Source organism: Anguilla anguilla, chromosome 16 (genome assembly GCF_013347855.1).
Source record: "Anguilla anguilla isolate fAngAng1 chromosome 16, fAngAng1.pri, whole genome shotgun sequence".
NCBI lineage: Eukaryota > Metazoa > Chordata > Actinopteri > Anguilliformes > Anguillidae > Anguilla > Anguilla anguilla.
The window spans coordinates 29,774,682-29,788,283 of NC_049216.1; the positions used below are offsets into that span (position 1 = coordinate 29,774,682).

The 13,602-nt window shown below is 47.1% G+C and overlaps 1 protein-coding gene across 4 annotated transcripts in view; it reads right to left on the reverse strand.

Annotated features, from left to right (window-relative positions):
* Nucleotides 1-891: 891 nt before the first annotated feature.
* cep89 (centrosomal protein 89) overlaps nucleotides 892-13,602 on the reverse strand; it is an 85,956-nt gene continuing 73,245 nt past the window's right edge. For 3 of the 4 annotated variants that reach the window (XM_035396320.1, XM_035396319.1, XM_035396318.1), the window contains one exon: nucleotides 892-2,504. In XM_035396320.1, the coding sequence (XP_035252211.1) occupies nucleotides 2,114-2,504 (391 nt within the window). In that variant the 3' untranslated portion in view covers nucleotides 892-2,113. The remainder of the gene's footprint in view (nucleotides 2,505-13,602) is intronic. The other variant, XM_035396321.1, reaches the window with a different exon arrangement.

The window sequence follows — 13,602 nt, forward strand, 5'->3', positions numbered from 1 at the left end:
CTTTAGCAGTGTGTCACCTGGGGTCATTGTCTTGCTGCAATATGAAGCACCGTCCAATGAGGTTTGAGGCATTTGGTTGGATCTGAGCAGATATTTCTGCACGCTTCAGAATTCATCCTGCTGCTACTGCCAGCGGTCACATCATCAATAAAGTGGGCCAGTTTCATTGGTAGCCAGAAATGCACAAGCCACAGCACTACCTCCACCATGTTAAAAAAAATCAGGACGGGTGCTTTGAATCATGAGCAGTTCCGTTTTTTCTCCAAAATTTTTTTCCCCATCACTTTGGTACAGGCTAATCTCATCATAAGAGTTTGTTCCAGAGTGCTAGTTTTTTAATGTACTTTTTTTAGTAAACTCTAACCAAGCTGTTCTGTTCTAGAGGCTTACCAGTGGTTTGCATCTGGCAGTGAACCCACTGAGGTTAGGCTGGTGTAGTCCTTTCTTTATTTTAGTCTTTGACGCACTTATGCCTACATCATGGACAGTATTCTTGATCTGCATGACAGATGAAAAGGGGAGTTCTTCACACCTGAAAGTATTTTTCGGTCATTCACTACAGTGGTCTTCCGTGGTCAACCAGGTTGTTTGTCATTGCCAAGCTCACTTGTGCATTCTTGCTAATGTCACTGTCCAAATATTCACAGACTGCAGTGTATGTACGTGTATATATACACAGACTCCAAAGGAAATCAAAAACTTTGAATGAAGACTAGAGACTGGAAGCACTCTTATACCTTCAGTAAGGAAGCTATTGAACAAACCTGACTAATCATTACATTACATTACATTATAGGCATTTAGCAGACGCTCTTATCCAGAGCGACGTACAACAAGTGCATAGGTTTCATGATGTAGAGGCGCAAAAGAAACACTAGAGTGAAGTAATCAGAAACACCTGTGAAGCCATTTGTCCCAAACATTATGGTGCTGTGATTTCTACATGGTGAAACCAAAAAAATAACAATAACCTTTAATAAAAGCTGAGAATTCGCCCATGGACAACTTGTGAATAGTTAGAATAGTCAAGAGTCCTTTGTCCCAAACATTATGGAGCTCACTACATTTGGAAGATTAAGAGCTATTTTGAGTTTGATTACTCACTATGACTGCAATGTGTGCACTGAAGAATGAAGATCACAAATGTATTAAACATTTAGTTGTCTTAGGTATTTCAACATACCAGCAGTGCTCAAAATCAAGCAAGTAAATCTCTTGAAATCATATAAAAATATGCCAGCCAGCAAACATCTATTCCTGATGTACAAACAGAACAGACAAAACTTATAAATACATGAAAAACATTCTTACTACACAAGACATTTCAGGGCAAATTATTTTTGAAAGGCCAGAGATCACTTTCAAAAGCTGGATACACTGTATTGCCCTTAATATAGTATGTATCTTATAAAGCATAACATCTTGTTTTGACACTGGTCAACCCATAATCAAACTGTATGTCTGGGGTGTGACCCGTATAATTTTCCTACCACTGATAAAGACAGTGGAACAACTTGGTCAAATGCAAAATTGGCAATCATAAAATTCTTTGGTAACACTGGTACCTATCTCTGTTCTGCATGTGCAAGTCAGCCTCCTTCACAAAATCTTTCATGCACTTACTGTGAAGAACAAAATGCACCCTGTTTTGGCAACGTGTACACCCTGTATGCCACAGAAAGTCAGATAAGAGCAGAGATACATCCCTTGCTACATCAAATGTTAAAAAGCATTACAGATCCAGCATTCTAGATGATAGGTACCTCCTAGTGTGAACATGAGCTCAATAAAATACGTATCATCAAGCAACTTGTGGAAAAGTCTATTGATTGGAGAGATTTTGATTCAGTTTATAAGGATAATAATATCATCCAGTGTACGCCACACATAATGAAATGTTAAACTCTTAAATGTACGTATCTAATCCTAAGAAAAACTGAATTCTACAGATAAGCCTGATTTTATATGAAAGAAGCATTCCTATGGGTATCCGTGCATGGCACACAGCTCCCAGCCAGACATAAGCCAATGCAGGGACTCATATTTAGACTTCAGAGCGTGTGCGGGGGTGTAGATTAGTCTGTAGCTCGGCGCTGGGTCAGCCCAAGCGGGTCTACGAGTAGAAGTCCAAGCCGTTCTTCTCGCTCTCGTCGGAGGACGGGTTCTGCTGCTGGTCCGAGTCGGACTCGAACATGGGGCTGCGGTGGAGCCCTGGGACGGCCGCGCTCCGGCGGGACGTCAGGGGAGGGGGGGCGGAGCCCCCCGGGCGGGTCAGCGGAGAGGGAAAGGGCTCCTCCTCCTCCTGCTGCTGCTGCTGGGACCAGCAGCCCAACGTAGGCCCCTGGACGAGCCCCAGCGCCTGCAGCCCCGCGTGAGGGGGCGAGGATCGGTCCAGCGCCTCCGCCAGGCTGTCCTTGGTGAGGGACTCCAGCAGGGCCTCCTTGATGCGCAGGTTCTCCCTGGCCGTGGACTCCCAGACGATCTCCAGCTCGCCCTCGGCGGCTCTGCGGGGCGAGACACAGAGAGACCGAGGGGGGGTGAGCGAGCCGATCCCACCGTAATTACGAGCCAAAACCAATTCGGCGCGCGGTGGCTCTCGACATCTCCACGGCGACACACAGCAGCGACCGCCGACCCGAGCCAGCGCAATTACCGCTGGAGACATCCGAGGACTGCAGCACAATCAGCAATCTGCCCCATGACGTGAGCATGAGAACAGGCACGATCACAAAGCGCCTGGCCTTCTTCTGCGGTCAAAAATCACACGAGCTGGATTTAGGAGACTGGTGGTTCGACTAAACGACAGCTCAACTACAACTATTTGGTGTAAAAAACAGACAACGTGTGCGGCTGTTATCGCCTGTGTGAGAGATGGGAGCTCCACGTGGAAATCACTGTAATTTTACAGCCAATGAATCATACGACCGTCGTCACCAGACGGCAGTAATCCTGCAGTGTGGTCATACTGCAATTACAACAATCGACTGGAGGCTAAACATAGTGCCACACAGCTGGTCAGACAACAGCACACAGACACTGAAGAGCACTGAGGCCTACCTGCCACCCCATTCAAAAGTGTTTACCAATCAGCGCTGTATTTAGGAGAAATTTGTAGGTTCAACAAAGTCCTCGTCTTCTCTTCATTATAGTTTACAAGCAGATACACAGAAATAATAGTCCACATGTGCAAGGTCCTCAGTGGACTTCTTTTCCATTACGGCAAGGAAAGAAGAGGTCATTATTTCCTTATCTCAACGAGGACTTGGAAAACATCTTCCGTTGTTTTGAGATGTTTTCAAATGACGCACTCACAACTACGCAAAACAATTTAGTACAGGTGAGCCTCCAAGTACACCTGCCTGATCTCCAGCCACATTTTAAAGAAAACAGTAAACATCAGGCACCATGGAGGATAAGCGGATTCTGGACTGGTTTTTGGTGGCAGTAAGGACCTAGAAAACCAAAAGCAAGAATATCATCCCACTTTTCCCTGGTTGGATGGATAATGCAATCACCTATCTGATTGGATATTCAAAAAAAATACAACAACAAAAAAAACCAAATTTAATAAAAATGTTAATGAAAAAATGTAATATCTGTCTCTCAAGCTTTATATCGTTGCAATTTGTGATGCTTTATCATTGAATTTGATGCGCTATTTTCCATTAGAAACTGTTGTGTAATGACAGTGAAATAATCCCATTATACTTTATGAACCTTTCATTTCATTTTCTGATAATTCTCCTCTGTAACATGCAGATCATTCAGGTGTTTGACTAAAATCAGACTTGCAATATAAAATATGCTGATTTTCATTATGGGATGAGCTATGCACAGCCCAGGTGAGCAGACACTAATACTGTACATAATCTAATTTCATTATATTAAGCTGATAACCAGGCAAAGCACATCCTATATCTGCTAGTCCCTCCAAACCTTCAACACATGCACTTGTAGAGCACAGTTAACTTTCACAGTACACTCTGTCTACCCTGGAAACAACTGCACAACTGCATTTCCTAACACAGCATATCTCTGGCAACACACACCCAGACAGGGTGAAACTTAATGAAGTATTTCGAGATTTTCAGAAGTATGTTAGTATAATACAACAACAACAACAACAAAAAAGGTCTCTGGCAACTGACATACTTTGGCATAGTCTAGACATTTAGACTTTTCACTTTTCACAAACCCATCATGTAACTAGAGTAATTATCTTTAAAAAATCCCATTCTCTGGTTGGAGCCGACGTGGACTGATCCCGTTACAGTATCAACACGTCGGCCCCGGATATAACCAAAGCCAATTTTCCCCTGGCCGTCGCCGCGGGAGACAGAGCAGAGTGGTGATGGCAGTTAGCCGGGCACGGCTCAGCGGGCTCACAGCAGGGCATTTCCACAGTCACGCCCCGTTCTCTCCCACCCGTACCAGCCTTCCACTCACACTGCTACACTGCCACACGCCACAGGCAGTCTCCCCCGCGGGCGACCCCTCTCCCTCCGCCAGAATCTGGGTGATTACGTGCTTTCAGGAAACCGTGGCTTCCATAAACAAGACCAGGTCAAAACCTAGCATGCGGCTGGACCGACCCAGCCGACCAATGGCGTAACTTCATCACTCAGTCACTCAGTCACAGACATTCGCGTTTATAGGGCTGGCCCCGCTGTTGCGGTCCAGCCAAAAAAACTCTGGTTTCATTTATGATTATTTTAATCCTTCGATAATAGTTGAATAGCTTAATCGTTTACCACCTACAGTACGTTTGGTTTGAAACTTTATTTTTAAAAAGCCATCGTATTGCACTTCTGACCCTTGGGAGTGTGTTGGATTCCCGCTGTAAACAGATCTTGGTAAGGATCCCTCAAATAGGATTACCGGTGTATGATTTCACTTTGATGATTCCTTGATTTTCCATTTCAATGGAGAATGGATTAAGGAATATGTGCTGCAAAAAAAAAAAAAAAAAAAACCCAAAATGCTCCCTGTTTTTTTGTTGTAACAAAATCGTTCAGGTTTGCGTGATTAAAGGTGCTTCACCAACTGTCTCACTTACATTTCTCTGTCTTCATTGTAACAACCACAGCTACTCTATTTCAGATCCGCCACTGAATTCACGCGAATCCTGTGCAGATTATTCTCTCCTGCCCTCGTCTTCCTGCTGCGCTCGCTGAAGAGAAATAGGAGCTGCACGCGGGCTTCCTGTGAGGAAGAGCCCGTGTCTTACGATGGCAATCCATCCTGTGGTAATTCTGCAGGAGTAAACGGCGATGGCATGCAGTTTTACTCCGGGCGTGAGCAGATATCATCACTGTGACACTGCATTTGGCATCAGTGATCCCCCCCCCCCCTGCTCCCCCCGCCCCCCCCCTCCTGTGAGACCCATTACTGCAGAACTGTGCTACCGGTTCAAGTGCTCTTTTGCAGTTGTCCAGCTGCAGAAAGAGCGATGACCCTGCGTTATCCGTTTGCTGGTGGCGTTCCAGAGAAAGGCAATTTCAGACGGCCGCGCTGACGCCGTGGCGACCGTCGGCGGCTCTGAGGCCCGCTCCTCTCCTCTCTCGCTCAGCTCCGCCGTTAAATCTGCTCCCGCCATTATCAGCACTGCCAGCGCGTCGCCTGACTGCTCGCTCTCCCTCCGGCCCCCCGGGCGAGAGAGAGGTGCTGCTCATTCTGATCACGGCCTCTGCCGCATCAGCAGAAGAGCCGAGGAGGAGGAGGAGGAGGCGGCGAGCTGATGCAGTCGCCCCAGAAACACACACACACCGAAGGGCTCAACTGGCAAAGAGAAGACCCTGCATTTTCACCTGGTTTCAGACAGAACTGGACAAGCAATGGGGGGGGGGGGGGGGGGGGGGGGGGGGGGTCACTGAATTAATAGCACAGAAAACATAAACCCCCCATGATGCAACAAAAACTAGAGAAGACCCCCCCCTCCCTTGGGTCAGTTTCTGACCCAATTCTGTCCATTCGGACTTATAATAGCCAAAATCATAACTGTCCCAAAGGTCATAATATGTTGTGACTTAAGCACAGCATTATGAATCAAGTACACTCCAACAAACAGAGACCCCAGGATCAATGAAGTTCCATAAATATTAGAAATATCTTGTGATCTTACACCCTTTAAGGCGTAAGATCACAATTACGTGATTAGAATGTCATTAACTGAACATTCTAATGCTGATGTAACAATCACTACTGGTAACTGACTGGACTGGAGTTCTAGAACACTGACTTAGAATTTTGAAAGAAAATTCCAAAAAGCCTACTCTTCAAAGTAATAAGAATAACTTAAGAAAACATGGGGACTGAGAGATAGTCGCACAGCAATATCTGAGAAGAGATGAAATGATGTCATGTGGAGACTCTTCCAGCCTATGGATGATGTTCATGTTTGTTCAGTCAGAGAGAGCGTCCACAAGTAAACACCCCCCAAAATAATGTTTAAAAAAAGACTTATCTCCCTCTGGCAGCACTCACTATTTTAGACTCAGACGCTGTAGTCACAAACCCCCAGTGAAATTAACGCATACAATCCAAAGCCTGTAACACACACAATACATCCACCCGCACATTCACAAACGTAATTGACTTTAATGAAGCAAAAATTACGAGCAAGACAGATATCGCAAAGACAAGCTGATTAACAAATGCAACTTGACAGAATATTGAGGAACGATGACTGACAGAGTGGAGTTGAATTCATTTACAAATTATGTGACGACTCATTTTACAGAATCTTACTTGCGTGTCACATACCGTTCGCAGCACTCCAGCATGCTGAGCCTCTCCATGCTAATCACTCGGACCTTCATAAAAAATTGAAATGGAAAAATAATTTCTTTTTTTCTCGGGACAATTTGTCCTTTCCTTAAAGGGGAATGGAACATTGGCACTCCGGTACGTGCAGTCAAGGCCACCTCAATTTACTTCAGAGCACAAATCATCTTCAGACCCAAATCAACTACCTTTTCAGAGGAACCAATCAGGCTGTTAAAGTCATAAAGTCATTAAATGCAAATATGGGGGTGCTTCATTTCTCACTTGTACTATCGCTCATCTTTTTCTCCGGGTCCGGTCGCTTGACCCCGGGGGCAGGGGGGGGCGGGGGGGGGTGGGGGGGGGAGGCGAGGGAGGCGGAATGGTATATTCCCGCTCCTCACGGCTCGGCGATGTCGATAGGGAAAGGAAGGAAGAACGGAGGATGAAGAGGCTGGCGTGCCAAGGGGCCGAGCAGACACCGCGAAAGTCAGACGTAATAAGACCTGGGATCTAAGAGGGCGCGGTATTGACCACTCTTATTTTAGCTCTCAGTCAAGTGCAGTCAGAAGCACTGCTAATAGCAAGGAGATAAAAATGCACAGGCAACATAAGCCCCTCCCCCTCCCTCTGGGCTGGTATCAAATTTCACATCTTTACTGCTCGCAAAGTTCAACAAATCTGTTGTCTGACAACAGACAGAAATTGCTACACACACAAACACACATATACACAAACACACACACACACATATACAGTATACGCACTACATGGCCTAAAGTATGACACCTGACGTCCAACATCTCATCCAAAATTATGGGCATTAATATGGAGTTGGTCCACCCTTTGCTGCTATAACAACCTCCACCCATGTGGGAAGGCTTTATACCAGGTGTTGGAGCACTGCCGCAGAGATCTGCTCCCATTCAGCCAGCAGAGCTTTACGTACGGCTCAGCAGGTAAGGAGTCATTACATTATATTACAGGCATTTAGCAGACGCTCTTATCCAGAGCGACTTACACAATTTTTTACATAGCATTTTACATTGTATCCATTTATACAGCTGGATATATACTGAAGCAATTCAGGTGAAGTACCTTGCTCAAGGGTACAATGGCAGTGTCCTATCAAGGAATCGAACCTGTGACCTTTCGGTTACAAGCCCAGATCCTCACCCATTGTGCTACACTGCCGCCCAGAGTCTCCAGCATTTTAGTTTTCACGCCATTAAAATGCAGAAAATGTTTTACACGCTTCCACCTAATGTCTGCTGGCTCTTTTGGACTGGGTTTCAAAGGGCTGTTACTGTCACCAAAGCAGACAGCATAAACCCTCTCTGGCACTTCCGATCCTCCCCGTGTCTTCAATCACAGAGGGATGCGTTTTCATCCTTCAGGAGGGCACAGCGCCGGGCCGCTTCAGAGAGGAAGCGCAGAGCTGTCAGAGCGACGGCCGAGGCGAGAGGGAAAAGCTGACGTAATCCGTGTTGGGGGAAAGAGGAACGACGTCAGCTGAAACTCAAGCCCTCGAACTGCGAGTTTCGGTTAGCTGAATGGGGGGGGGGGGGGGGGGGGGGGGGAAAGTATGTAAAATCACAGACCCCCCTCTTGCGAGTTTAAAGCAACCTTATCCAGCGTTTGTCGAGAGCGTGTTATCAGAATATTACAGAATGTCCCAGGGCTTGGGCTGAATGTGCCACAGCCACGCCTGAAAGAGTAACTCTGGTCCCCAGGTTGAGCTTCCAACATCTTCCCTCTCCAGGGTCTCCGCGGCAGCAGCAACACCTCAAAGCCCGGCAGCTCCAGGGGACTTTAACACCACATCAGTGGGTTTGCTCTGCGTTCGCTTCTCTGTCTGTTCTGGAGGGTCCTGGGGGAGGAGGGTGCACTCTTTCCCCGCCTCACCGCTCCGTCCCACAGCTGTCATACGGCACGAGCGCACAAACCAAAGCTGACACCTGTCACGTCCCTGCTCCTCTCTCTCTCTCTCTCAGAGAGCACCGGCAAACGCACACGCACGCACACGCACGCACACGCACGCACACAAGTATACACACACACACACACGCAAACAAATGCATACACACATACACACATGCATACAAACACATATGTGCGCACACACACACACACACACACACACACACACACACACACGCACGTGCTTACATACACATGCAAACAAATGCATACACACACATACGCGCACACACACACATGCATACAAACACATATGTGCACACACACACACACACACACACACGTATACACACACACACACACACATACACACGTATACACACACACACACACACACACACACGTATACACACACACACACATACACACACACACACACACGTATACACACACACACACACACACACACACGCACGTGCTTACATACACATGCAAACAAATGCATACACACACACACACACACACACACATGCATACAAACACATATGTGCGCACACACACACACACACACACACACACACGTATACACACATGCAGTTTTGGTTGAACTGCTCGTTTAAGCATCTTGTCATAGCTGGCAGGTCATGAATAAACCGACAGGCGCAGGGTACACATTCAAATCTGATCATGAGTACCAAGTGAAAACGTCCGGTGGATTACAGCAGTCCACAAAACATAAGTATGCTGGAACTGAAATGCCATTTTTCATTCTTCTTCACCAAAAAAAGGGGACAGCACAGAATCTATGATAATGTTTTCCAAATTACGCCCCGGCAGTGTCTGGACTTTTAATGCAAACCATCTCTCAGCCGACAGCAGTTTGAGGCCATTTCACGTTATTATGATCATGATTTCGCATCATTATACAGTGCAGTGAGGATCTCAGACACCTGCGCAGAGCTGCTATAATCTTGTGAAAGACAGTGACGTGACCAGAGCTGGGCAGACAGCAAGCACTTTTTCATTAGAACAGACGCAATTACACACTTCAGGGTGAGATCACTGTTATGACCAGATATCCAAACCACCCAGCAGAGGTGGACAGCAGCCCAAAGTGTGCTGTACACCCGTACCTGCTCAGTAGTATGCAGCGAGACCACAGCAGCCCAAAGTGTGCTGTACACCCGTACCTGCTCAGTAGTATGCAGTGAGACCACAGCAGCCCAAAGTGTGCTGTACACCTGTAACTGCTCAGTAGTATGCAGTGAGACCACAGCAGCCCAAAGTGTGCTGTACACCTGTAACTGCTCAGTAGTATGCAGTAAGACCACAGGAGACCAAAGTGTGCTGTACACAAGTAAATGCTCAGTAGTATGGAGTAAGACCACAGGAGACCAAAGTGTGCTGTACACAAGTACATGCTCAGTAGTATGCAGCCACCACATGCCTCACTGTGGCTTCCTTTAAACGCTAACATATTACTGCTGAAAACAACACGGCTGCCTTGTGTTTGTCAATTTCGGTGGCAATTTTACTTCTGCAGTGAAACTCAACACCACCTCAGCACAACAGATTGTATGAATGGGAATTCAGAACATTAAAGTGCCAGCATCAACGGTTATTTATGTATTTACTTCATGCTGAACTCCCCAATGTGCCGGTGCCATGCATTCCACCTGACACTCCCAAACCTTTGCTACGTTTGGGAGTGAGACGCTGAAAAACATGGCAACTGTTTCCCATTGACATGCAGGTCTGTTACATGCCGAATTTGTAGCAGAAGCTCCCCAGAGGGGGGGGGGGGGCGGATAAAAACAAACAGAGCCAGAGAGACGTCGTGAAGGTAATTCTCAGTTCCTCACATCGCTCTGACAAACAGCAGTCCCAACAGACGGGTCCTCCGGAAGACACCCAAAAACAAAACTAGACCTGGCGACATAAACTGTGAAACGAGCGCGGTGCAGCGCGCACAGGTGAGCGTTCCGAGCTACAGAGCCACTCATTATCTCACAGCCCAAATTCAGCTGCCACAGCAAAATCTTTAGCCTACGCGCCGCGATGCAATCAGAAACCAGGCTCACTTCCTGTGATCGATGAGCGCGACCTTTCGACGAAGGACCGGGATGAAAAATGACTTTTCAACAGTGGCCCAAAAGGAGGCATTAAACATCTCGGCATAAGCGAGCAGCACAGATAAGATTTCGGTCTTTTACGCGGGATTCGTCGGGCCCTTGCAAAAACTTGAATATCACGACGATAAATATGGAAGAGCAGAGGATTCTGACTCCCTGAACTGAACGGAGTTCGGGCCCCACGTGTCGATTATCGCTCCGGCCCCGGGGCCCGCGACCGAACCGCCACGAAAAAAAGACCCAAAGGACGAAAGCGTAGTAATTACTGCCGCAGGGTGTTACTGCGCTATAACGGGCGCGTAATTAAAGCTCCCTTTCATGTCCCCATCAGCAGGGCGGGAGGGGAAGGATAAGAGTTAGCATGCCGCTAGCGCGTACAGCAAGGGGCCACTGGCGTGTCAGAAGAGCTGGCTGTGCATGCTGCGGAGGTAAGGAGGATGAGTAGGCGGAGCGTGTGTTCGGCAGGAGGGGGGGGCAGGAGGGCGTGGGTGGGGGCAGGGGCTGGGGCACGGGTGGGGGGGGCACATCAAACACACACTGGGGCTGTGCCCACACCCTGAAGAGCCCACACATCAGATTAGCATAATAAGAAGCGCTCTGAGGATTAATGCAGCGGGAGGTCCACCACAGCCTGGAACTTCCTCCTGAGATTCGCCCCCCAAATACCCCACCAAACGCACACCGCATTAACATTTACCCCCCAAATACCCCAGCAAACGCACACCACATTAACATTAACACTGCTTGACATTTCAGTCACAAATCTCTTTTCCTCAGCTCAGGTGTTTGCATAATCTCTCTGTGTGACGCCCTGCAGACCTTCTGTAATATATGCACACATTTCTATCTGCCTCTGTGGAGAGCACAAAAAAGTGAACTGCACAGCCTGGGTGGGTGGGTGGAGACTGGGGGTGGGTTTGGAGGACAACACCGAATCTGTGAACTACTGAATAGATACAGCTGCAGTAAGACAATGTTCCAAGAAAATACAGAGGGAACATGGCGCTACCCATGAAAATGATTTATTTTTAAATTACATTCATTTGGACAAAAACATAGTTTGAATTTAACGCCCATAATCCAATGCACAAAAACAGATTTAAAATCTAAAGCCGGAGAGAAGAAAACTGGAATATTTTAATACATTTTAATATATTCCTTCAAGCTCACGGTCCTATACTTGACAGTGAACACATCCCCCCCCCCAAAACAACGGCCAAAACAATAAAGGAAGATAAAAGTCACTCGATTCCGAGTCGTCCTGTTCACAGAAATACAGACAGTCACAGGTAAGCCGCCGGTGGTGATCACATAATCCCCCAACCCCCCCCGACCCCCCCCCCCCCCCCCCTTCGCCCGCTGGCTGGAGGAGCTGCACGCAGACGAGTGAGCCACTTCCCCGCCGGGGCCTCTGACGCAGGACAAAGCCTCACTGTGAGGGACCGACTGCAGCTGGACATCACCGCAGCGTGGGGGTGGGGGGGGGGGGCGGGGGCGTGGGGGGGGGGGAGATTAAAGGAGCGGGCCCACCACACCGAGAGCATCGAGAGGAAAAAAGGACGGGAACACAGAAGCGCTCACACACACGTTTCGTAAAAAGTCTGCACCCCCAAGTCCTGTCTGACCTCGCCAGCTGTGTGCAGAAATAAAGCGGGTTCTTTAGTCTGGGCCAGAAGGAATAACGCTGCATTATAACACCTGCCATAAGCAGACATTCACCCCTTCTCTGAATTTCAGGATTTATTAATCCCACTTGTGCAAGTTAGCACATACACAGACGGCAGAATGAACTCCTGCTACGATATGTGAATATCTGAAAGAACTCTGAGCTTCCAAAGTTCCAAAACAAGTCAGTGAAAGAAGGAAACGTCTACGTCATGTGACCTCGTCCTAACTGCTTCACCACTCCTGGGCTGTGAAACTAGACACCGACAAAACCTGAGCTTTACAAAAACAAAATGAATAGGCGAGACGCTTTGCCCCACAAACATGTATTCACAGATCAAGTCTTATGTATCGTTATAAAATATGTAAAAAAAATTTAAATGAATACCGTGAATTATACTGCCTAAATATTTGAGCTCCTGTTTCAGCGCAAGCAGTAGACAGTCATGATCTGAATAAAACAGGGTTTAGTGTTTCACATTCGCTAATATCACCCTTTCCCACAGCTCCAGGCATGAGCAATTTATGGCTCTTTGAAAACACCAAATCAGAATAAAGAGAAATAAGCACTCCACCTAAAACTTTACTTTGTTTAGATTTACTGTGTGCATCTTTCTTAAGTGTTCATACGTACACACACTGAGCCCCAGACAGGTCACTCGCCCGTTTATAAGTCAAGAGCATTCACTCGCACTATTGCCTCAGGTAAGGCCCTCAAAAACGATGAGATTTTCCACACGTGGCGCAAGAAGAAAAATAATTACAGTTTAGGGAACTGACCTTGCAGCACAAAGGTTGCAGGTTCAATTCCCAGCCAGGGCACTGCCGCTGTACCCTCGAGCAGCAGACTTAACCGCACACATACTGAAATATCAAGCTGTATAAACGGATTGGCAGGAAAAATGCCATCCGTTGAATTCACCGCGGACAAGAGTGTCTGCTAAACGCCAAACTGGCCTGGTTTACTGTGGTGGGAAAAAGGTTAGAAATCCCAAATGTACTGTATTGAAAGAATATGAACTCAGTAATCAGTAATTGACATTAAGAAAGTGGCAATAAGTGCCATATTTCTGCTGGACTATCTTTAGCATAATTTGTATAACACAAAACACCATTCCACAGC